This window comes from Channa argus, chromosome 12, assembly GCF_033026475.1.
Source record: "Channa argus isolate prfri chromosome 12, Channa argus male v1.0, whole genome shotgun sequence".
Classification (NCBI taxonomy): domain Eukaryota; kingdom Metazoa; phylum Chordata; class Actinopteri; order Anabantiformes; family Channidae; genus Channa; species Channa argus.
Genome location: NC_090208.1, coordinates 17,127,920 through 17,152,923, shown reverse-complemented (window position 1 = coordinate 17,152,923; position 25,004 = coordinate 17,127,920). Strand labels below are relative to the sequence as shown.

Sequence of the window (25,004 nt, the reverse complement as noted above, 5' to 3'; positions counted from 1 at the left end):
AAAGTTATACATATTTATGTATCTACATATTTAATGCACACTTAGCTGCCACATATGTTTCTTTTATCAGAAGTTAATGAAAGTTAATTTTAATGTATCAAGGGGGATGTAAACTTACATGTAAACTTTACATTTTCATTAATTTACTTAAACTTTTTATGTACAAACCTAGTACAGATTTGTACTAGCTGAATGTACATTGTTATTGTACTAGGTTTAGGATGACGTTTGCATCCACCAACAGGGAGTTTCAATGTTGATAGCAACAAACATGTACTCGATGCATGCATCATCATTTTGGTTGTTATTTGCTATTTATGTTGCATTAAGGATCTGTGTCTGCATAGGAACTGTAGCTGTGAAACAAATGTAATAGAGTAGAAAGCACAAAAAATTCCTTTAAACTGTACTAGAGTAAAAGTAACATAAAATGGAAATATGCATTAATCCAGTGAAGTATAACTACCACAAATTTGTAGTTAGTTTGTAGGAGTCTGTGGTGCTGATGAACTGTATGACATTACAGAGGTGTCTTTGCTATTCGCACACACAATGGGAAAAATACCCAGCTAATTAGACACACAGCCACACCTTATTTTCAGTAAGCCTTGAAATTTTGGTTTCCAGCTTTTCTGGGATTAAAATAGAAGAATGACTCAGTGAAATGATGGCAGCTTATTTCAATTGTATTTTAGGGTGACGACCCACAACTGGAACAGAATGTTGTTTTAACTGATGTAGTTGTGGCAACAGTCATTAATACAGATTGTAATAACATGATGTAGCCTATAACCAGACGACCTAAGGAAAACGTTGTTGTTGTTGTTGGTTGTTGTTGGTTATTCCATCGATGTTGCTTGCAGGGTTAAGTTTACCATGTCTTCTTAGAATATTCATGAGAAGGTACCAATATTACTAGTTTTCCGAATAGCTAGTTTGAGGTTTATCATTTATTGAAGCAAAATTCTCCATAGACTGAGTCATTAGCATCTCAAAGCCATAAGAAATATACACATAGCGCTTGTTTTAACCGAAACTAAGCATGGTCAACACACTATAATAAAATAGTGTTCATCTTAAAAAGGTTATTAAATCTTTCACAATAACGGGTTGACGCTTTTTAGCTGACAAAGCAAAGGAGAGATGTAAAAACAAATTACCCTGGAAAAGAGGTTGAAAAGTGCTCATATTATGTTTTTTTTTTGTAATCTTGTGTTTTCTACATGCATGCATATATATTTAGGTTTGAGGTGAATGTGTTTAAAGGCTTGCTGTAAACACAGATGTCATTCTCATTTGCCAGGCTTCCTTCAGAGAATTTCTTTCTACATGTCCAACAGTGTGATGTAGAGCCATTATGAAAGTCCATAAGGTGGGTGGAACCACCGCTGAACAGAAATACTGGCTGGGTGAGGTCACCAGTTAATCTGCTTCATCATCTGAGAAAGCAAACAGTATGTTGTGCATGTGGTTTTCAGTTGTGAAAGAAAATGAGTCACCGATACTACTGGTCATAACTGCAGTTCAACAATAAACCTTTTCTCATAAACCTCCAGGGCCCATGTTTTTATTGTCAGTGCACGAGTTGTCCTGATTTGTTCCAAAGCTTGGTTGGGAACTTATTCTTGTGGACTGCTTCCAGACAGCCTCTGCTGCCCTCTTCATGGCTTCCGTTGGATTGTGTGCTCCTTCAGCTGCATCAAATCCTATCCGAAAGCCCCCCGCTCCCCCACTTTGAACAGCCAGAACAACTGCATCTGTTGGGGTTACTGATGATCCTTGTATTAAATTGTTGACAATTGATGTAACTGTCCCCGCCACACCGAGCAAAGCTCCTAACAACACGCCTGTAGCAATACCTGCTAATCTGATGATTAACGTGTCAAAAACACTTTTTCTTGCTTGATTTCCGATTTCTTCCGGTGACAAGTTTCCCGATGACTTTCTAATATGCTCTTCTTCTCTCTGTATTTCTCTTTTCACTGCTTTTAGCATATCATTGGTGTAGTAGTTTCCTTTGTTGGCTTTGATTAGTTCATCTATTGTCCTGAGTAGCTCTCCTACTTGGAACTGATTGTTTCTGTAGTTGTCCTCTTCATTGATTTTCCAGTATTTATTATCCACGACATGGCACTGGCCTCTGCACTTGTTCACCACCTTGTTCACTCAGCATTTTGTTCTTAAAGACAAACTCCTGAATATTCATACTCTCAGGGAGCTGGTCACCATGAGTGAAGACAACTGCAGCATGTTTCAGAGCATCGTCAGAGAAATACTGGCATATTTGCTCGATGACTTCCTGCTCCTGGACTGTGAATTTCTCCACTTTTAGCACAATGAGAAAAACATGAGGCCCAGGGACACACTCTGTGATACACCTCATTATTTCAGCCTGAAGTAACGTCTCAGAAACACATGTGTCGAAAAAGCTGTAAGTGTCTATTAGAGTGATGCATTTTCCGTTGACATATTTTGTTTCTGCCCGAGAACGACATGTTTCAGAGTTGGGAGAATGACTTATGTTAAACACTTCCTCTCCAAATATTGTGTTAGCCAGGCTGCTCTTCCCAACTCCAGTTTTTCCCAAGAGGATGATCCTTCTTGAAGTCAGCTCTAGGAGAGAACAATGACCATATCAGTGACATACAGTACCTTTCACTTTTACTTGTTTATTAACACGCTCTTTTGGCTTTAAAGTGTTGGTTGCTTTGATACACACTCAGTGGAGCTTTGTGCTGAAAGCTGATACCAGAATGCAAGCCACAGTAATATTACTACCACAAAATACTGTGTTTATCCTCTTAGCCTTGCATGTTAGTATTTGGAGCCAGTTGAAGTACTAAATTGTACTTTAAAAAATATTGTGTTTAATCCTGTTTGTAGTATGAATGTTGATTTGTTTGACAAAGCAATATTTTTCTAACAAGGGAATAGTTTTGCATATGAACAGTGGAGACACCAATATCAGAGTTAAGTCATCCGCATAAATATTGATAACATGTAATATCAAGGAAATATAGAGGAATAAAAAGGGGGGAATGCTGGGCAAATCTGACTGTATGTTGCTATCAACATACTGAACAGAGTTTCTGCTGGTGTCAGCTGGATCTGTGGCTGATTCATGACTAGTACCTGCAGCCAGTGGTCAAACCGAGTAGTACAGGCTTTTGTCAATAGTTTTGCAGGCACTTGTTCATAAATCCAAAAATTAACCTATTAATATTTCAACCTGATGATGGTGCCAGATAAGAGGTCAACAAAGCCTCTTCATTCATCCTGAGAGGATGAAAGTCATTACATTTAGGTGAGGGACTATTTGTTTTAGACACTAGAAGCAAAATTACACTGTGTGAAATATGGCTCAGATAATACTTTCAATGACATCATCCCAGTAATCTGTTCAGTCGTCTTATAGCCGTTAGCAAGTTTTGAACACAGTGATAAACATCATTAATGGAGAGCCTGACTTAAATATCTTCCAACAATTAAATCACTGTGAAAAATAATTTACACTCAGCAAACATAATCCTATCATTTAAAGAAATGATAGGGGGTTTGTTGTGATTTTAAATATTTGCTGTATTAACTTTAATGTACAGTGTATTTAAAAGAATAATGCACATGTCACACAGTGCTGACACAGATAGAAAAGTAACACAACTCACCGTCCATGTTGTCAAATACGAAATGGCCGTAATTCCCTGAGCTGTGAGACGTTCTTTCTGTGTGTGTTTCCTTGTGTTCTCTTGCGTTGGTTTAACTGTCTCGTTTTGTTCCAGTTTGACTTGTTTGTCGACCCAAAACAATGAAACGATGAGTATTATATCTGATGTTGCAGACATAACTATGACTAAATATGATAGAAATCTTAAAAACACAAAATGCATAAGCAAAAATAATTACACAAATAGGTAAATAAAATAGAAACAAAAAATTTACTAATTCTAAAATAAATCCTTAATATGCCACAAAGTTTATTTTAAATTGTTTTACATTATGAGCACAACTACCTGTAGCAATAGACTTCTTGCTAAAATCTTCAAAAATATTATGATTAAAAAAAACCCTTGCCTTACTTAATCTTACCCTGTGCCATGGCCTACATACCTTTTGTTTTCAGGTGGCAGCTGCACCTCTTCTGGGTGGGGAGCCCTGGGTGAGGCACAGACGACTTACAGTTGAAAAGCATTTTTTAATCAGTTACCGATGGCAACATTCATACTTAGCTACACTGTACAACCCACTGTAGAATTAGAAGAAAAAACACCTTTGAGTAGAAGTGGGGCAAGTATAAATAAAAGAAAAAATTATAAAGACTTTCGCAAAATATGTGGTAAAGTAGTAAAACTACAGCAGTTATTTTTGTGTTCCTAAGAAAATCTGCTTAAAAATCATATTAGCATTATTAATTAATTCTGTCGTGTGAGAAAAGACGATTTAGCACAATTATCCTTCTGTGGGTTTTTTTAGAGGAGCAGCTCTAAACGTTAAAGCTGGTATGTTGTCCGAAAATCCAGTTTTAAGGTATTGGTTTTCTTTCCAAGTCACCTGCCTCACAGAATGTGCCTCTAAAATCAAATCAGAAATAAGTAGAAAGTTGCATTTAAAACATTCCCAGTATTTTTCTCAAACAAATGAAGACTTTGTTTTTTGTAGATAAACAGGAATGCAAGAGTCACACATGATTATTTATGTCACAGAGAAAATTGGGAAAATATAATTTACACAGTATGTGGTGCAGTGATGTAAAGACTGAGCTACATACATGTTTGACTGCATAGACAGTACTCATTGTTGGTTTGGGGCTTTTCATGGCCTTTTGTGACAGTAAAATACGTATTATTCTCAGCCTTATCCTTAACAAACCTGATGAGAAGATGAGACCAATGAGCAGTTTTATTGCATGATACATGGTAACAACAATCATGAGCAAAATCATCACCATCACAGGACTTTTTAAAGTGATGCTCTCAGAAACACCTATGTACAGTATTCCCTTATTTTCACATTTGTACAACTATCTTTACATTTATTTTCAGAAGTGGCATTTGTAAGAGCTGTAATCACAGTAATTAGACTTTCATTAAGCAGGAACCAGCCCAAGATTTTAAGGACAAACACAATAACCAACACGTCCTCATCATAGCTTCACATATTGATGCTTTTTAAGGCGTCAAATTTGGCCGCTTTGTAGATCTTTGATGTATTGTATTAATGCCACAGGTGCCTTTTAAAGTTAGGTTCATGTCACTCTGTCTTAAAAGTGTTTTTCATACAAATGGGTTCCAAGGATTATATGTTCGTTCATACAAAGCAAAGTCTGTCCACGATGGCTTCAAATGCCTTTTTTATTACACGCCCCCCTGAGATTTCTGCTGCTGGAAGACACACACTTCGCTCAGAGAAGGTTCAACTCTTCATCAACTACTTCTGCTTCTGGTAATACAGAACTTTCATCAACACAGCTGTGACAGTTGCAAGCAGTCCCGTTATGACTGCCAAACCCACAAAACCCTTTTTCCATGTCCATGATGCTTTTTCCACCTGCTTCTTACAGACGTTGCTTTTAGCCGTGTGCCTGATGTCTTCCTGTGGCATGTTTACTGAAGACCGTCTGATGCGCTCTTCCTCTTTCTGTATTTCACTCTCCACTGCTTGGAGCTTTTCATTAGTGAAGTACCCTCCATCCTTTTCCGTCACTATCTTCTCTATGGTGTTGAGCAGCATGGTTACTTGGAAATTGTTACTCCTGTATTCATCCTGCTGGTTGTTTTTCCAATATTTATTGTCCACGATGTGACACCGGCCGCCGCATTTCTTCACCAGGTCACTGACACAGTCACTTTCACGGATGTACTCCTCGATTTTCATCTCTTCAGGGAGCTGGTCACCATGTGTGAAGACAATGGTGGCATGTGTTAAAGCATCTTCAGAGAAATGCTCACACATTTGTTTGACGACCGCCTTCTCGTGCTCTGTAAACTTCTCCACTTTAAGCACAATGAGAAAAGCGTGAGGCCCAGGAGCACACTCTGTGAAGCACTTCAGCAGCTCAGGCTTCATGTCCTCCTCAGACCTGCCTGGGTCAAAGAAACCAGGGTTGTCGATCAAAGTGACCTTTTTCCCATTGATGGCTTTGGTTTTGGCTTGACATTGTTTGGTCTCTGAGTTGAGAGTGTGATTGAGTGCAAACACTTCCTCTCCAAATATGGTGTTTGCCAAACTGCTCTTCCCAGCTCCAGTTTTCCCCAGTAGCACAATCCTCCTTGTGTCTGGAACTAGAAGACAATAAGGGCTTTCTGTCAGTAAGACAGTATGTGTCTCTGGGTTAATAACTTCTTTGGAGGATTTCTTTCCATAACGTTATGTGAATTATGATATGGCCTTAAATATAGCTGACTTTCAGAAAACACAGCCACCCCAATCAGAACTGTAAATAAATTAATAACTAAATCTACACTACTGGTGGTTTTAATAATGTCATGGAGGACAAGGGTCTGCATGGACACTCTGAGCAGTCTGCAGCTACACAGCAACATGTGTTACACTGTGTACTGAGCTGGTAGAAGTATGCAAACTCAGTAGTAAAACTGTAAGTATTGGCCTAAAATATTCTCCAAGTATCACTTAAAATCTTTTAGTCAAGTAAAAGTACTAAGCAGATTTTCTACATTTCACTTAAAGTACAAAAGAAAAAGTACATCACAAAGATGTAAAATGTATTTTAAACAACAGTACTTATTATGTTAAATATGGGAAAACGTGCAGTAATTAATTAAGAAAAAGAAGGGTTAGTAATGGTGGAGCACAGGTTAACCCACAATGATATATCAGCATTTATTAGCTAAACATATTATAGTACATTTTTGTAAAATAGTTGGAAATTAAGATTGTTTTTAAAATTTGCAGTTATAACAAACAACAAAGCAGAATCAGATACATTTAAAAGGATTTGGGTAAAATATGGTGCGAATCTTTAACACAACAGTTGGAAGAAATTAGTGTAACTTACCATCCATTCTCTCAAAGTACGTGAAAAAATTACTCAGATCCACAAGACGTCTCTACCATGAGTCTTTTCAGGTTCGCTCTTGCTCTGACTTGCTCTTTTTTTCTACCTGTCTGACGTGTTTCCCAGTAACAGGCTGATGGTGATCAATGCCCAGTGCATTTGTTTTCATATAAAGGCAGTAAGCTCAGCATACTGCAACATAAACACAGAACATATCAATAAACCACCACAAATGTTTAATTATACAAGACAAAAACATAAAGTAAAATCTGTCTTTTTGATGAAGATTCAGTGAGATGCACAGTCATCTCTGTACAGCTGACATCATATTGTAAATGTGCAAATGTCCAAACTTGTGAACAGTTACTGCCTCTAAATATTCAGAAATTCATAAACATACTTATAACATGTGGCTGTTTTAGTTGGAAAAGATGGATTCACTTCACTTTGAATGTAAGGATGCATGTCTTAATTTTCCCTTTACTTCCTTTTGTCTCCCTCATTCTTTTAAGAAATGAAACGGACTAATACCGGTCTAGCAGCATAAGCAAGACCTGCAAGTAGATCAGGAACTTGAGGGTGTTACATGCTCTGCAAACTCTGCTTCGCTCTTCACACTCTGTTACTCTGGGCTCATAATTACCAAATTTCAGGATATAAGAAAGCTACAAAATGTACTAATGAAGCAAAAGCTGTTGCTCTTCTCTCAATTGGTACTGTTTAACTCTGACTCTGTGTCACGGGAGGCTTCCACTGCACAAATGTTGCACAATGTAACTTTAAGTATACCACATGCTATTTTAAAAAATCATAACCATCCAGAAAAACCAATAGATCTCACCACTTCATAAACATCAGCTGGACGTATTGAATTTATCTGGCCTCCTTCCAGCCTGATGGGATGAAAACTGGTTATAATATAAATAATTGTGACGATGTGATTTATTCTTGATAGATAAAGTGTACATCTTCTCCAAACTTTATTGATCAATCTCTTCCAAACATATCACGGTGAAAATTTAAATCCACTTTAAACACAATTATACTTTGCAAAAAAGAGGAACATGTCTGAAAACAAAATTATTCCAACCTTGTGGACATCAGTGTATATGAAAGGGGAATTTCAAATAGATTTCATCAGCTGTTTATTATTAATTGTGCTGCAGCTATGCCTTTGGTCTATTAATAAAAGAATAATTCTGCTCTTAGTTTGATTATTAGAAAATAGTATATGAGATCAGACACATTATGATATAGAAGGTGTTTTAATTAATCTCAGAAAACTGTGATTAATCACAAAGCTCATCTTACTTAACAAACATGCACATGTGTCAGCGTTATCGCATCCAGTAAAACTACCCCTGATGCTCCTCGGGTGCTCGCTCTGCAGATGCACCAGTTGTACCAGATGGTGCTGGTGCCTCTTCAGTTGCTCTCTTTGCTGCACCAGCTGCTGCTGCTATGCCCACTGCTGTTCCGATTGCCGCTACTCCTATGACTACTGGATCTGTTATCACTTGTTCTGTCATTAAGTGCATTGCCCCACCAAGGAGAGCTCTCAGCAGTGCCTCCGTTGTAACTTCTGCAACTTTGATCAACTGCTTTCTGAAGACAATGGTTTTAGCCCCCTGTGTGTTTCCATCTCCAGATGACTGTCTAATGTGCTGCTTCTCGTGTTGTATTTCTGTATTCACAGATTGTAACATCTCAGTAGTATAGTAGCCTCCATCGTTTGCCTCAATTGTCTTGTCTATAGTGTTGAGTAGCTCTGTCACTTGGTACTGGTTGCTCCTGTACTGATCCTGTTGGTTACCCTTCCAGTATTTGTTATCAATGACATGGCACCGGTTTTGACAGTTCTTCAATAGATCACTCAGCTCTTTACTTTTATTGACAAACTCCCTAATTGTCATTTCCTCTGGGAGTTGGTCACCATGAGTAAAAATAACTATGGTATATTTTACAGCTTCCTCAGAGAAATATTGCAACAGTTTTGTTATCACTGCCTTCTCCTGCTCTGTGTATCTCTCCACTTTAAGCACGATGAGAAAAGCATGAGGCCCAGGAGCACACTCTGTGATACACCTCACTATCTCACGCTTCATCTCCTCCTCAGATCTTCTAGTGTCAAAAAATCCAGGGGTGTCGATCCACATAGTGGTTTTTCCATTGACGCACTTGGTTTTTGCTTGACATTCATATGTTCCAGATTCCGGTGAGTGGTTAACTTTGAAAGCAGAGTCTTCAAGGACGGTGTTGATGAGGCTGCTTTTTCCAGCTCCAGTTTTTCCCAAGACCACAATTCTTCTGGTTATGTCTGTAATACAATGATGATCGTATCAGCGGTTAAAAAAGTCTCCGGTTTGTCTCTAACTGTTACAGGAAATCTCAAAAAGCATCTCATGGTGAAGTGGTGAAACTCTGCTGACAACTTTCTAACATAACTTGGAAAGGATATAGAGTGCTTTGCTTCTTTTAAAATGTAAGTAGGACAGTCTACTACCTTCAAGCCAGTAAATATTCAAATTAGGGTTACATCTACTGTTTCATTCTATGAAGAAAGAGACATTTCTGTTTTATTATTGTAACAATCTAATGCAGTAATACTGTCGTGTGCGAACGATACCTTGATAGTTTTCCACAGTTCAGAAAAACATTTGACTCATACAAACTGTGAGTCAATCACTGTAAACTGTTGCTACTACTATCGTTCATATTTTGCATTGTACTACATTTGTTTCCATATTAATTGATTAAAGTAAATGCAGGTGCTGTGCAATAAGTAAGAGGATGATAATAATGAACAACTTACCACTCATGCTTTCAAAATAAGAAACCAGTGCGGGTACATAAAATCAGATCGAATCTAGAGAGTGAAGTGTCTTCTCTTTTGTCTTGTACTGTTTTGTCTGTCACGTTCTTTCTCTGCCTGTTTGACTTGTTTTGTGGTGACAAGCACATTATACAAAAGCCTTATTTACTACATGTGATAAAAAGCACAGAAGCTGCCAAATTGTCACAAAATGTAATAACCTATAGAAGAAAAAGATATATAGATATATAGTTTGGTTCACTCTTTTACAAGCTTGAATACACATGTCCACTTTCTGTCAAATAAACAAATTCAAAAGTAATTGGATTTCTATGGTACTGCAATTACTATGTGAAACACTGAGAAGTTGCAATCGTATTCCTCAAACACAATATAGAACAATATAGCACAAATAATATTTGTGCAACAGATGTTCAGTGTCATGGAGCAACATTTATTTATTACAAAACAAAGTCTACTGAATGTACTGGTCAGTGCAAATCTGTTAAATCATGATTAATGTGTGTAGCACTCACTGTAGCAGCAATAACACATTACTGAAAAAAATGTTATTTGTTCTCTATTTACAAAGACTTAACTTTACTACATTCCGAGTAAAAGGAAACAAATACATGATCATGATATCATCATCTTTAATAAACAATTAAAAGATCTGAAGAAAAACATTAGATGCATTATCAAAAGGCACATGACAAGGGAATTTCACATACAGTTCATCAACTGATTCTCAGTAATTGTGCTGTGTATGCAGAGTAGCTCCTGAATCAACAAAATAGTAATGCCTATTACCCATCAGTAAAATAATAATCCTACTCTTAGATTTACTATTTCAAAATGTATATTGTGATATTGAAGTTATAGTAAATCTCAGATACAGTTTTTATGTCTTTTAAAAGCTTAAATAAAAATGTCACATATTTAAACAAACTATAGTCATCTAAAGCTAAGATTTAACAATTTGACATCACATTCATTCTCAACACTAAGTTCACTTCATAAGAATAACTTTTTATTCCTCCACTGACATGAGCAGAAAATTGTATTACTCCAATATGTCATATCACACTGCTCTCTAGTGGACAGTTGCTGTATTTGCAGTATTTACAGTGCTTAGTAGTTTATGTGTGTTTATTTTTGTATATGCCTACTGTCCTCTGTTTAGGATCTTTGTCTTCTAAAGCAGGGATTCCAACCATGGTCATCAAGGACCCCTGTTCTGCTTGTTTTCCAGCTATCTCTGTACTGTCCGCTTTATTTTATGTGGATCAGGTGTGTTCAATCTGAGGTGGGGAAGATGCCATCTTAAATGAAGTTGGAGAGACAAAGCAAATTCTTCTGATTGAGTTAACACAGCTGATACATGTTGTTGTTGTTTTTTTTTTGTTTTTTTTTTTGTCGGTTAAAGTGAAATGTTTTTTAATTGTGTTGCCCTCTCACTGAAACTGGACACACACTCAGTCCTCCAGTCAGGCAGCTCATATTGCAAAAGATACTCTTGACACTAACTGATGTGAAAGTAAAAGAAATCCCATTATCCTCAGCTGTTTCTGTGGGAGAACACAGACTTCTCTGGTGCATTGTGTAGCTGAAATGATACATTTCCTTGGCTTTATTTGCACAGTTTACATAAAATACATGAAACAAAAAGTGAAAATGTTTTGGGATGTAGCAAATCTATTTCTAGTTAAAACATTAAAAAAATTATTTTATGAAGATAATGAAAGAACAACAATAGGATAGATGGTTCACAGAAATTCACCATCAAATAAAAACTTTACCACACTGAAACAAGCCATTCCCATTATTAGCAGATCCAGTTACGTTGTTGCAAGAAACTTTAAAGATGTTTTTGCACTGCCACTCTTTGCTAGTTATAGTACTTCCGCTGTAATTTGTGTGGTTAAATAAGTCTATAATAGCAAAGATTAAACCACTGACAACAAAAGATATATTAGCACTCCAAACATGAACAGAATCGCCTCAGCTACCGGTTCATGGGTGCAAAATGATAAGAAAAGCAAAGAGTAGAAAACAACCACAAGTAGTACGATTCCTTTATGATCTTGCATTTTTTTAAAAAGCTCTTTACACATATTAAATTTCTGCTGTACCCATTTCCACGCTGCCCATATTATTTTGATTATTTCATATAATTTCTTCACTACCACTGCTATAAATACAGATTTTATTATTGATGCAACTACAGCACATGCTGCCAACATAGCTCCCAAACCTACACCTGCTGCTGAAAATACTGCTGTTAATGCTGCTGTTAATGCTGCTGTGACTGATGCTGTGACTGCTGCTGTGACTGCTGCTGTGACTGCTGCTGTTACTGCTGATACCACACCTAAAAGTGAGGATCCTAGCCACCGAAAGAACTCAAAAAACCCAGCACCATCTGATGATGGTTGTCCTTGTTGTTTTGATTTGCATTTTCCTTTGTCATTTTCTTTTGCTGCCACTTCATGTTGTGTTATTTTCGCATCTTCATCCTCCTCTTCTTCTTCTTCATCTTCTTCGTCTTCATCTTCTTCGTCTTTTTCTTCTTCTTCTTCTTCTTTATCTTCTTCTTCTTCTTTTTCTTCTTCTTCATTTTTCGGTACATCATCTCTCTCTGCTGCAGCTCCAGTTCCTTCTGCTGTTTCATTGAAAACTATGACATTTGGCCCAAAGAAAGCTCCCACAAGTGATGCTGCTGCAGGACCAGTTAATTTGAGCCACACATTCCTGGAGACACCGTCATTGCTGGTGTTTCCTTGTGGCATATTACCTGCTGTTGTTATAATGTCCTTTTCCTGTGTTTCTCTTTTGGCGTCTTGCATCATCTTACTGGTGTAGCAGCCTCCTTTGTTTTCCATCACTATTTTCTCTATGGTATTGAGGATCTCGGCCACCTGAAATTGGTTGCTCCTGTAACCATCCTTTTGATTATTTTTCCAGTAATTATTATCGACAATGTGACATCGGCCACCGCACTTCTTCACTAGATCAGTGAGACATTGTGTCTGCTGCACAAACTCTTCAATCTTCATCCCTTCAGGGAGCTGGTCACCATGAGTGAAGACAACTGCAGCAAATTTAAAGACTTCCTCAGGGAAATATTGACATATTTTAGTGATCGTTTCTTGCTTCTGTTCTGTGAGTGTCTCCAATTTAAGCACAACGAGAAAGACATGAGGCCCAGGAGAGCACTCAGTAATACACCTCACTATGTCACACTTCATGTCCTCCTCTGGTCTGTCTGTGTCAAGGAAACCAGGAGTGTCGATCACAGTAAGTCTTCTTCCACGTACAGATCTGGACTCTCCTTGATATTGACTTATTTCACGGATGGAGGTAGGATTCGTTTTGAAAACATCCTCTCCAAATATGGTGTTAGCCAGGCTACTTTTCCCAGCGTTAGTGTTTCCCAGTAGGACAATCCTGTATGATTTTAGCACTAGAAGAAAATAATTACATAAAATAATTGAAATGTGTTTGTGTTTAGCTTATGCTTCCACCTTGCAACTTGACATTTTTAGTAAAAACATTAAGATATAGATATATATCTAAAGTATTTTAACAGAGGACTGCTGAAAATATGACCCAATATATTACTGCCAATGACTCAAATTGAGAATGTCTGATAAAATAAGACTGTAATATCTAGTAGCTAACACTCAGAAAGCACAGGAATAATAATGTCAGTGTTACCTTTGATGTGTTTGCTGGTGCCAGCTCCTCCAGCCATGACAATCGTTTTTGGTGACACTAAGGGAACAAAGTGATAAGGATTAACTAACACGGAATGTTTGATTTCGGCTCGTTTTTCTTATTCTCTACAGATGTGTTTGAGACAAAATACAATACGTGTTGAATATTATTTTACTGGGATACTGGATTTTTTTTTTCCTGTTGCATGTTTTTAACATTGACATCAAACTGTAAAGAAGCTTGGATTGAACCTAATGACAATGAACACAATTTCTGACCTAATCAGTGCTGTATGAATATTGTTATCCATTTTGATTTATCATAAATGACCTAGTCAGATTGACAAAATCAGAAAATAAAAACATGCTTTTTTTATTTATTTTCTCAATAATGATCAATTTTTACCTGATACTGGTTTGACTCGCAATGTAGTGTCTTTTCCAGTTGAATGTCCACATCGTCCTTCAGCTTCTCTTCCTGACAGTGCTTGCATATTTTCTCTTCTGGCTCCGTTTCTAATGCACATTTCCTTTTTCAGTGGATTGTTTGCTTTGTCCTCTGCTTCTGCTGTTACCTCTTCTGCGCCTCCATTCACTTCTGTAGTGTCCTGCAAAACTACAACCGCTGGCCCAAAAAAAGCCTCTGCCAACGATTCTGCTGCAGTACCTGTTAATTTGACCCACTTATCTTTGTTGTTGGTCTCCTGTGACATGTTTCCTGATTGCTGTTTCTCCACTGCTTGCACTAGAAGAAACAAATACCAATACTGTATAAATTCAGTCCTGTACATTTGTGGTGTTACCATAAATACTGCACATTTCTATTCTATGTATTAATTATTACAAAAAGAGTTAGGGACAGTTGTGAGTTATGGGGTCTTGTGACTTTATAGTCTTTGTGCTGTTAGAAATAGCCCAGACTTCTTACTTTATTCATCTCATTTATATATTTGTTATCTCTATTTTTTTTAGGTTTTTAGAGAAAGTGAAAGTGAAACTATGTAAAGACTAGAGATAAGTGTGTGTGTTTGTGTGTGTGTGTGTGTGATGTTTGTATGCATGGGCATGTGAAGCTATTTTTAGTCATTTATAGATATTTTTAATCAGCGTATAAAACTCTCAGCAATGGAATAATGTATCACAATTACCAAACATGCAGCCAAGGCTTTTGTAAAAGCTGCAAGCTGCAATCAGAACCTCAATACAATATCAATACCATATATTTATGTCAGATTAATACAGAGAGAAAGACCAAATCCTAACTTACCTCCCATATCGTTAAATGAGAAATCACTGAAGACTAAAAATTATTTGGATCCCTAAGAAGTTTGTGGTGTGTTTCTCTTCTGCTGCGATGTTTTTTCTCTAGTTTTACTTTTACTTGCTGTTTGAAGAGTGGGAGGGATTTGGTAAAATTCCACTCCTTCCGCTTAAAAACTAAATATAACATGAGACTGCCATCTGGTGTTAATACGGATTATATTACAAAGCTTTCTTTACCAAGAATGCCACGGTGTTTTTGCTTGAATTTAGAGACATAGAGTGTACAGTGTACTATACACTGAAGTAATAAAGAATTTATGTAAATAGTTAATAGATTTAAAGTAAAATTATAACATATTACATGTAAACAGAGAAATCTGTTAAATACCTGCAGGTGGATATAATACAATATCTGTAAGCCGAATTAAGGAAATCAAAATCACAAATTAAAATACAACAGATTAATAAGTCAAACCAATATCTTGATTTCATTAAGTAAAGAAATAATCATTTGTCGAGTCAAAATCTGATCTGAGAAATGATGAGCGGGTAATTTTTTTCAATTTTTTTATTGAAGTAGAAATCAAAGGTGGAAAAAGGGTGAATACATTTGATTTTAAGCAAATGCAAATTTTCAAAGTCAAAATTTACAAAACAAAAATCAAAAAAAGAAGGAAAATGTCTACAATAAAAAAAATCACACTTTTTTATGCAGTGATATATTGATGTGCATCATAATCCTCCTCTAAAACAATGATGTTGCAATTTCTAAGATCTTTTTTTAATAATGCAATAAAACGTTTCATTTTTTTCTAATGACTTTATGAAACAAAGACTCCACCTACTTCTTTACTCACTTTTCATTTAAGATTCTGATTTTCTTTTGACTTTGGCTGTAACAGACTTTCCACAACATCATTTGCTTTAACTAAGACAGACTGGGCCTCGTCCTTGACGGCCCCTGCTGCCCTCTTGAGTGCTTCCTGTGGAGTATCTGCACCCTCAGCTGCATCATATCCAGTTAATGCTCCTTTTACTGCACCTGTGACTGCGGCTGTGACTGCGACTGTGACTGCAGCTGTGCCTGTAAATGTTCCAGCTGCTCCAACTGTTCCTCCTGCTAATACTCCTCCTGTTAGTCCAACAGTTCCAGCTCCTAAAACTGCTAATGTTCTGTCTAAATTTCCACACTTCATTAATGACATTAAAATTTTACAAACTGTTCCAACCATCACTAGTACACCAAAGAAAGCTCCTAACAATGCACCTGTTGTGATACCTGCCAGTTGGATCATGAGCTTCTCAAAAGTTCTGTCTCTTGCCTGCCGTCTGATCTCTTCCTCTGACATGTTTTCTGATGACTGTCTGACACATTCTTCCTCTTGTTGTATTTCTGCCTCCACTGCTTGTAGCATCTCATTGGTATAGCAGCCTCCATTGTTTACCAGCACTGTCTCATCTATTGTTTTCAGCAGCTACTCAACCTGGAACTGGTCGCTCCTGTATTTATCTATTGGATTGTTCCAGTATTTGTTCTCAAATACGTGGCACCGACCACCACATTTCTGCACCATATCCATCATTAATTCATTCTGATTCACAAAATCCTTAATTGTTTGTCCTCTGGGGAGCTGGTCACCATGGGTGAAAAGAACTGTTGCATATTTTAAAACTTCTTCAGAAAAGGTTTGGGATATTTTATCGATCACTGCTCTCCTGCTCTGTGAATTTCTCCACTTTAAGCACAATGAGAAAAGCATGAGGCCCAGGACCACACTCTGTGATACACCTCACTATCTCAGGCTTCAGCTCCTCGTCAGATCTGTCTGTGTCAAAGAAACCAGGCGTGTTGATCAAAGTGATTTTTCTTCCTTTGACAGATTTGGTTTCTGTCTGACATTGTTTTGTTTGAGAGTTAATAGTATGGTCAATTATGAAGAGCTCTTCTCCAAATATAGTGTTAGCCAGGCTGCTTTTCCCAGATCCAGTTTTACCCAAGATGACAATTCTTTTTGACACTAGAAGAGAATAAAGTTCATGAAAGTTTTCTTTTATGCAAATAAGCTCAACAACAACAAATATTCTCAATGGCCAAAAACTTCAGACAAAACAGAAAATAGTTTCAGGTATAAAAAATGATTAAAGAGTGATTTAATACATTCAAGGAGGCCAAATTATGAACATATTAATGAAAAAGAATGTTTGGAAAACGTGTTTCTCACACATTTTAAATATTAGAAGAATAAAAGCCAACATGTGCTCTGCAGATGTAGAAATTGAGTCATGTCAGACATAATGGCTGACTAATCCAGCTCTAATTTCTTTGACAACCAGCAACCTCAAGTTGTCGTGTCATGTTTTTCTAGGTCTGTTCTTCAGTGTTCAAATTTAAAAACATGACACAAAGTGTGGCTAATATAGCTGTACTGTTTAAAGAAATGTATACAGCTACTTTAATTTGTGTTTCTTATAGCGCAGTGTTCAGTCCAGACAGAAATAACTGAGACAAAGAAACAAAGAAACAGAAACTTACCATCCATGTTGTCAGAAGTGAAGCAGCCTACCAGTAGATTGATAGTTAGCCAAAGAGAAATGACTAATATGAATGGATTTCCTGTAAGATATCACCTTCATCCGTGTTTCACTTCCTGAGTTGTGTATAGTGCTGAAAAGGATTTTTCAGTCATGCATCCTCCCCCACCCCCATTTTTTTCCTTTGTATCGTAACCAGCCTGTTTAACTATTGAACTTTGATAGCTTTGGTAGTAGCTGCATCATTTACAGTTTTGGAAATTAACTTGATTGCAAAAATCATCAAGCATCTTTCATCAAGTTTCTAGTCAGAACACAGATCTGTCTACTCTGTGAAATATACCTTAGGGCAGCACAGTGGTGGAGTGGTTAGCACTGCTGGGACTCAGGCTAATATTTGACTCGCTGTTTCATATGGCTTGTACTTTCTTAAACCTCACATTGTGTAAAAGTTATACTGTTCATACTAACTGTGAACCTGCCACATCCAGCCTGTGAATTACCATTTTTAACATCATATGTATATCAGATTAACTCTGATCTAGAGTTTGGCACAAAGCATGAGGGAGATGCTGAAGTCCACTGGAAGACGGTATGTTGGGTCTGATGAGGATAAAATTAAGCTTTGTTACCACCTGAGTAGACGCTATGACTTTTGAAGAACCCAGGTAACAGTTGTTCTACGAACAGGCTTTGTCATCTCATGTTGTATCACAGTTAGTAAAATGGTGACTCAAATGATTAGGCAGAGCTGTGTGTGAATGTTAGTGTCTGTCTCTGTGTCTCACATCAGCCGTAAAACTTGAACATGAAGATGTATCAGCACCACCCTTATTAGGACAAGCAGTTAATACAATGGGAGTGTGTCCCATCATAGTGAAATGAAAAAAATAGTTCATTAAATCATGGTCATTTTGCTTTTCCTGCTGGCTTCTCTCTTTTTTTAGCCCCTTTGTTGCTTTGAACCAGAGATGACAGAGTCTTAAAAATTTAAAAATTGGGAACAACACATCACTTTATTTATGTTTAATCTTGTACTGAGATAATTATTTAAGTTGCACTTTTTTTTTACCATTTGAATTGAACAGAACCCCTCTGCAGGTGGCAGCAGCTGGAGTCCCTCTGCTCCAGCTAACTGCTAACTAGCCAGCTAACTGCAGCTAACGTTAGCCAGCTAGCCGGCAACAATCCATCAAGCCAGTCATCTCAGCAACTCACTGCGTAGTATGTTTCACTTCACAAAGCAGAAGTTTTGTCATGGCTTTGTTTGTGAGCATTCTCATACTGGAAGCTTACTTGTCACCACAGCCTCATTTCTCATGCACTCTGTTTCTGGCTGCATTCATCCTTGTCTCAATTCTAACCATACTATTTGTCCGGTTACTCACTTTGGCCAGATGGCCATTAGTGAGTTCTTGGGAACATCTGAAGCTTCAGAAATGCTATTCTTTTCAAAGAGATCCTTGGCCTTCATGTCTTTTTTATCCTGACATGCAGTGCAAAGTGTGAGATGTTGTATAAAAACTGGTCTGAGCCATTCTGAACTATGTCCAATCAATTAATTTTGCCACAGGTGGACTCTAGTCATGTTCTAGTTTAATCTCAAGAAAAATTAAAACATACATTTATAGAAACAGAATGACAAAAAATTAAGAAGTCTAAAAACATTCAGTAGCAATTGCAATTATATAATTATTGTTTTTGTCAATGGAGTTATGATTTCTTAAGAAAACCTATTCACTGAAGATATTAAGGCCTTTCATGATCTTTATGCAAATATCAAGTGAGTTGCAATCATGACTCAGAGATATGTGTATGTTATATACAGTGCATTTTGTATAAGATGACCAGTTGCACAGGGGGAACAATACATTTCGGCTAGTCAAATCTTTAAATTTAGAGGAAAACACAAAAACTTCAGTACTGCATCAAATGTAATGTAATGAAAAATACTGACATTCAGGTAATAAATAGGGTTCTACAAATTTCAACAGCGTCTAGAAATTGATAGGGACATGCTACATGAATAAGAATGAATGAACATTTCAATTGCGATTGGCATACAGTAGCTATCTGCCACACCTTTCTCCTCCTGACACAGAATTCTGACAGAGGAATATTGACAGTTTTATTGATATTAAAGTTAAACTCTACACATGCTTCATTTTTGATAGACCACTCTTAGAAGGACTGCTCCGTTGTAGACTAAGCGGCCTAAAGTAACACTAACACCAAATGCTGTTCCTACCACCACTTCTTCTAAAGGTGTATATCCACCATTACCTTAGGCAGCATGTTGTTCTTCCGAAGAACAGGCCTGGAACTAAAGGTCTCCCTGCACTGAGGGCAGCTGTATTTTCCTTTCTGTGTTTCTTGGTCCCAGGAGCTTTCAATACAGCTTCTACAGTAACTGTGTCCACGGTGGACAGTGACTAGCTCTTTTAGCAGGTCCAGACATACTGAACAACAAAACTGACTCTCGTCCAATTCAACACCACGCTCTTACACCTCAGCCATTTTGATGAACTTCACATGTTCAGAGAAGACCACTTATAAGTTTCAGTCTCTATTGAGTCACTCTGGAGGCTGGAATTAATGCCATGCTTCTTACCACTGAAGCAGAGTTTCAAAAGCAGTACATCTCCAATTTCCAGGTAAACAAACTACCTGTGATGTCCTGCACACACCACTCAATTTATGGCTGTGTTGAAACCTGTTTAATAGGTAAAAAATGGAGCATTAATACTAATTTTATGATGACAGAAGTGTTCAGTCAAGCGGTATGTTCATTTTAGAGCCTGTGGTTGATGTACTGTTGGACCGTATGGTGTTATGCCGTCAGGCATTGGTTATTTAGTCTGCTGTCATTAACATTATAGACTACAGTACACAAAGATAGTTGTTTATATGTATTAGGTAAAATAAATGTTTTAAAATGGTCATGAAACCACAACTTCTAAAGCAACCATTTGATTGAACCAAACCAGTTAAGACAATGGCAGAGCATGAATGTAACAAAAGGGAAATGCTAAAGGAGGGGGTTAATAATTTTACTACTAAATTGTGCCCAAAGTCCATCTGAAAATAAAACTAACACCAAGGGGCTAACGGCAATTGGTTCCGCAGGATTTTAGTTAGGGGTATCAAAGCAAAGGTGGCTGAATACAAATGCATAACACACTTACCATATATTTATTTGCAAAAAAACGTAAAAATCTACTTTTCCTTCTACTTCACAATTACCACATTTGTGGTTATAATGTGACAAAATGGGGAAAAGTTCAAGGGGTATAAATACTTTTGCAAGGCACTGTAGATGTAAGTACTAAGTGAGTGTGTGCCTTAAGGTTGTGTAGCAATGTTGTATATATTACATTAAGATGTAATATTCAAGCTCTTCTCTACTAAAAAAATATCGATCCAATATATAAACAATGACACTACCAGTAGTCATGTTAATTTAGAATGAAAAAGGTTTGACTTTGACATAAACAATTTTGCAGCATCAGGTTGAGCTAAATACCTGACTCAGACCCTCTGCTGCTCTGGGTAAATCTGATTACTGTTCTTCCTTTAGGTTGGTGCCTTGGGACAGACAGTTAAGTAAAAGAGGAGAAAAGCATCATGTTGTAATTCATATTCTACACCACTTGGTGGAGGAGTTGAGACAGGACCAGACTGTGGACTGTGTGTTGAGAAGACTGTTGTCCAATTCAACAGGAGCAAAGTTCCAAAATGGCAGACTGAGGAGAGAACACTTGTGCCTCATGCATTGCACGATCCGAAGTGTTTGAAGCTGGTTAGCACTAGTCAACCCCACAGTCAGCTCTTACCTTTTTAAAGCTGACCCTGTGACCAGAAATATTTGAGGTAATTTGGAGCCAGTAAAAAGAGGCTGGTCACTGTGAGGGTCACTCCTATACAAAAAAATGTCCCCCACGGTGCACAAAAGAAGAATGTCAATATCCATTTTTATGTGTGTGCATGTGTAAATGGTAAATGGCCACTTCTATAGTGCTTTTTATCCAAAGGGCTTGTTGTTGTTGATTATTTTTCACCCATTCACACAACGTCGATGGCTGCCATGCAAGGTAGTCACCTAACCCACTGAGAGCAACTTGGGGTACAGTGTCGTGCCCAAGGACACTTCTACACGTAGCCAGGAGGGTCCGGAATCAAACCACTGACCCTGTGGTCCGTGGACAGCTGTCTTACCAACTGATCTACAGCCACATAATTTGTAGTACTCTCTCATGCTCTGTGTGAGATTGCAACCAGAACCTCATGGTACAATACGTCATATTTAGGTCAGATTAATACAGAGAGAAAGATCAAATCCTAACTTATGTCGCATATTGTTAAATGAGAAATCACTGAAGACTAAAAAAGTTTTGGATCACTAAAAAGTCTGTGGTGTGTTTCTCTTCTGCTGAGATGGTTTTGTCCTAGTTTTACTTTCACTTGCTGTTTGAAGAGTGGGAGAGAGTTGGTAAAAATCCAGTCCTTCACATAAAAAACTAAATGTAGCATGAGACTGCAATCTAGTGTTAATAGGAATTATATTGCAAAACTTTCTTTAACAAACAGTTTGATAATATGAAACTGTCAGAAAGTTGATAATTATACTCTTTGTTTATTATTGAGGTCATAGTCGGTAGTGGAGTCAAACTGGAGAGCATTTTAAGAAGAGGGGGTTCTAATATTTGGGCCACCCTATTTAAAATGAATGAGTTGGCATTTAGTGGAGGTGGATATAATACAATATCTGTAAGCTGAATTAAGGAACTTAAAATCACAAATTACGACACGACTGATTAATCAGTCAAACCAATATCTTTATCTCATTAAGTAAGGAAATAATCAATCAATTGGTGAATCAAAATCGGATGATAAGCGGATAATTATCTGCAATTATTTATTAAAGTAGAAATCACATTTGGCAAAAAGGTGAATACATTTGATTTTGAGCAAATATAAAATTTCAAAGTCAAAATGTCCCCTCTAACAAAATTATGTTGCAGTTCATGATACACACATTAAATGATATTTTCTGAAAAGCTTTTCCCTCAGCAAACAGCTACTAATATTTAGGCTAAAACAATTTCTAAATTTTTTTTTATATTGCAAAAAACTTTTTGACTTTTTGATTTGATCTTACAGATTACAGTACATACACTTGACAACAAAACAAACTAATAAAGTAAAATCAGAATTTGAAGGCAAAACCAATTACATATCACACATGGATAAACAATCAAGTCAGTGATTATAAAATGATTTTCATACAGTACAGAAAATGAAGAGTTTAATGAAACGACTCCACCTACTTGTTCACTCACTTTTCATTTTAAATTCTGACATTGTTTTGACTTTGGCTGTAACAGACTTTTAACAACATCATTTGCTTTAACCAAGACAGACTGGGCTTCATCATAGACGGCCTCTGCTGGCCTCTTTATTGCTTCCTGTACTGTATCTGCACCTTTAGCTGCTTTATATCCTATTAATCCTCCTTTTACTGCACCTGCAGCTGCGAATGTGGCTGTGGCTACACATGCAAGTGTAGTTAATGATGTTCCAGCTGCTCCAGCTGTTCCTCCTGCTAATGTTCCTGTTGTTTTGGCTACATGGTGTAAATTCACAAGGCTCACCGAGGATGAAATTAGAACTGTAGCAACTATTCCAACCATCACTACTACACCAAAGACAGCTCCTAACAATGCACCTGTTGTGACACCTGCCAGTTTAATCATGAGCTTCTTAAAGGTTCTGCGTATTGCCTGCCATCTGATCTCTTTCTTTGACATGTTTTCTGATGACTGTCTGACACACTCTTCCTCCTGTTGTATTTCTGCCTCCACTGCTTGTAGCATCTCATTGGTATAGCAGCCTCCATTGTTTGCCAGCACTGTCTGGTCTATTGTCTTCAGCAGCTCCTCCACCTGGAACTGGTTGCTCCTGTAGTTATTCTGCTGGTCGTTCTTCCAGTATGTATTATCAAAGATGTGGCACCGATTGCCACACTTCTCCATCAAATCACTCAGATTCTTATTCTGACTGATAAACTTCTCAATTTTCATTCCTTTAGGGAGCATGTCACCATGAGTGAAGACAATTACAGCATACTTTAGAGCATCTTCAGAGAAGTATTCACATATTTTATCGATCACTGCCTTCTCCTGCTCTGTGAATTTCTCTACTTTAAGCACAATGAGAAAAGCATGAGGCCCAGGAGCACACTCTGTGATACACCTCACTATCTCAGGCTTCAGCTCCCCCTCAGACATGTCTGTGTCAAAGAAACCAGGCGTGTCGATCAAAGTGATTTTTCTTCCATTGACAGATTTGTTTTCTGTCTGACATTGTTTTGTTTGAGAGTTAATAGAATGTTCAATTGTGAAGAGCTCTTCTCCAAATATAGTGTTAGCCAGGCTGGTTTTCCCAGATCCAGTTTTACCCAAGATAACAATTCTTTTTGACTCTAGAAGAGAATAAAGTTCATTAAAGTTTACTTTTTTAGATTATAAAAATAAGCTCAACAACAACAAAAATTCTCAATGGCCAAAAACTTATAAGAAATGTATAGGTATAAGAAATGATTAAAGAGTGATTTAATACATTCAAGGAGGCCAAATTATGAACATATTAATGATAAAGAATGTTTGGAAAACGTGTTTCTCACACATTTCAAATATTAGAAGAATAAAAGCAGACATGTGCTCTGCAGATGTAGAAATTGAGTCATGTCAGACATAATGATGTTTTTCTAGGTCTGTTCTTCAGTGTTCAAGTTTAAAAACATGACACAAAGTGTCGCTAATATAGCTGTAATGTTTAAAGAAATGTATACAGCTACTTTAATTTGTGTTTCTTATAGCGCAGTGTTCAGTCCAGACAGAAATAACTGAGACAAAGAAACAAAGAAACAGAAACTTACCATCCATGTTGTCAGAAGTGAAGCAGCCTACCAGTAGATTGATAGTTAGCCAAAGAGAAATGACTAATATGAATGGATTTCCTGTAAGATATCACCCTCATTTGAGAGCGTGTTTCACTTCCACTGTATAGTGCTGAAAAGGATTTTTCAGTCATGCATCCTCCCCCACCCCTATTTTTTTCCTTTGTATCGTAACCAGCCTGTTTAACCGTTGAACTTTGATAGCTTTGGTAGTAGCTGCATGATTTACAGTTTTGGAAATTAACTTGATTGCAAAAATCGTCAAGCATCTTTCATCAAGTTTCTAGTCAGAACACAGATCTGTTTACTCTGTGAAATATACCTTAGGGCAGCACGGTGGTGGAGTGGTTAGCACTGCTGTGACTCTGGCTAATAGACTCACTGTTTCTTATGGCTTGTACTTTCTTAAACCTCACATTGTGTAAAAGTTATACTGTTCATACTAACTGTGAACCTGCCACATCCAGCCTGTGAATTACCATTTTTAACATCATATGTATATCAGATTAACTCTGATCTAGAGTTTGGCACAAAGCAACAGGGAGATGCTGAAGTCCACTGGAAGACGGTATGTTGGGTCTGATGAGGATAAAATTAAGCTTTGTTACCACCTGAGTAGACGCTATGACTTTCAAAGAACCCAGGTAACAGTTGTTCTATGAACAGGCTTTGTCATCTCATGTTGTATCACAGTCAGTAAAATGGTGACTC

General features: G+C 37.3%; 4 protein-coding genes and 2 pseudogenes across 5 annotated transcripts; all 6 read right to left on the bottom strand.

Annotated features, from left to right (window-relative positions):
- Positions 1-139: 139 nt before the first annotated feature.
- On the bottom strand, positions 140-3,943 carry LOC137136907 (GTPase IMAP family member 7-like; annotated as a pseudogene).
- Positions 3,944-4,877: 934 nt separating this feature from the next.
- LOC137136909 (GTPase IMAP family member 7-like) lies at positions 4,878-7,908 on the bottom strand. Its single transcript, XM_067522692.1, has 3 exons — positions 7,854-7,908; positions 7,013-7,204; positions 4,878-6,278 (listed from the first exon to the last, which is right to left on the bottom strand). The coding sequence occupies exons 2-3, from the start codon at positions 7,017-7,019 to the stop codon at positions 5,425-5,427; spliced, it is 861 nt and encodes a 286-aa protein (XP_067378793.1). The 5' UTR covers positions 7,020-7,204; positions 7,854-7,908; the 3' UTR covers positions 4,878-5,424.
- LOC137136908 (GTPase IMAP family member 7-like) lies at positions 7,211-11,033 on the bottom strand. 2 transcript variants are annotated; one of them, XM_067522690.1, is made up of 3 exons: positions 9,825-11,033; positions 8,324-9,329; positions 7,211-7,905 (listed from the first exon to the last, which is right to left on the bottom strand). In XM_067522690.1, exons 1-2 carry the CDS (start codon positions 9,829-9,831, stop codon positions 8,368-8,370), a joined length of 969 nt encoding a protein of 322 aa, XP_067378791.1. In that variant the 5' UTR covers positions 9,832-11,033; the 3' UTR covers positions 7,211-7,905; positions 8,324-8,367. The 2 variants fall into 2 exon arrangements, with proteins under 2 accessions (XP_067378791.1, XP_067378790.1); XM_067522689.1 differs by lacking the exon at positions 7,211-7,905 and having other exon boundaries at positions 7,912-9,329.
- A 142-nt stretch (positions 11,034-11,175) lies between these two features.
- On the bottom strand, positions 11,176-14,935 carry LOC137136897 (uncharacterized). The gene is made up of 4 exons (XM_067522676.1): positions 14,808-14,935; positions 13,947-14,285; positions 13,542-13,598; positions 11,176-13,287 (listed from the first exon to the last, which is right to left on the bottom strand). The coding sequence occupies exons 1-4, from the start codon at positions 14,812-14,814 to the stop codon at positions 11,771-11,773; spliced, it is 1,920 nt and encodes a 639-aa protein (XP_067378777.1). The 5' UTR covers positions 14,815-14,935; the 3' UTR covers positions 11,176-11,770.
- A 461-nt stretch (positions 14,936-15,396) lies between these two features.
- Positions 15,397-17,440, bottom strand: LOC137136890 (GTPase IMAP family member 7-like; annotated as a pseudogene).
- Positions 17,441-22,639: 5,199 nt separating this feature from the next.
- Positions 22,640-24,402, bottom strand: LOC137138350 (GTPase IMAP family member 7-like). Its single transcript, XM_067525462.1, has 2 exons — positions 24,273-24,402; positions 22,640-23,816 (listed from the first exon to the last, which is right to left on the bottom strand). Exons 1-2 carry the CDS (start codon positions 24,277-24,279, stop codon positions 22,678-22,680), a joined length of 1,146 nt encoding a protein of 381 aa, XP_067381563.1. The 5' UTR covers positions 24,280-24,402; the 3' UTR covers positions 22,640-22,677.
- Positions 24,403-25,004: the final 602 nt, after the last annotated feature.

Coding starts and splice junctions, on each gene's coding strand:
- LOC137136897 (XM_067522676.1), bottom strand. Junction 13,599..13,946: donor GCGAGTCAAACCAGTATCAG/GTAAAAATTGAT, acceptor TTGTTCCCTTAG/TGTCACCAAAAACGATTGTC. Junction 13,288..13,541: donor CACCAGCAAACACATCAAAG/GTAACACTGACA, acceptor ATTTTCTTCTAG/TGCTAAAATCATACAGGATT.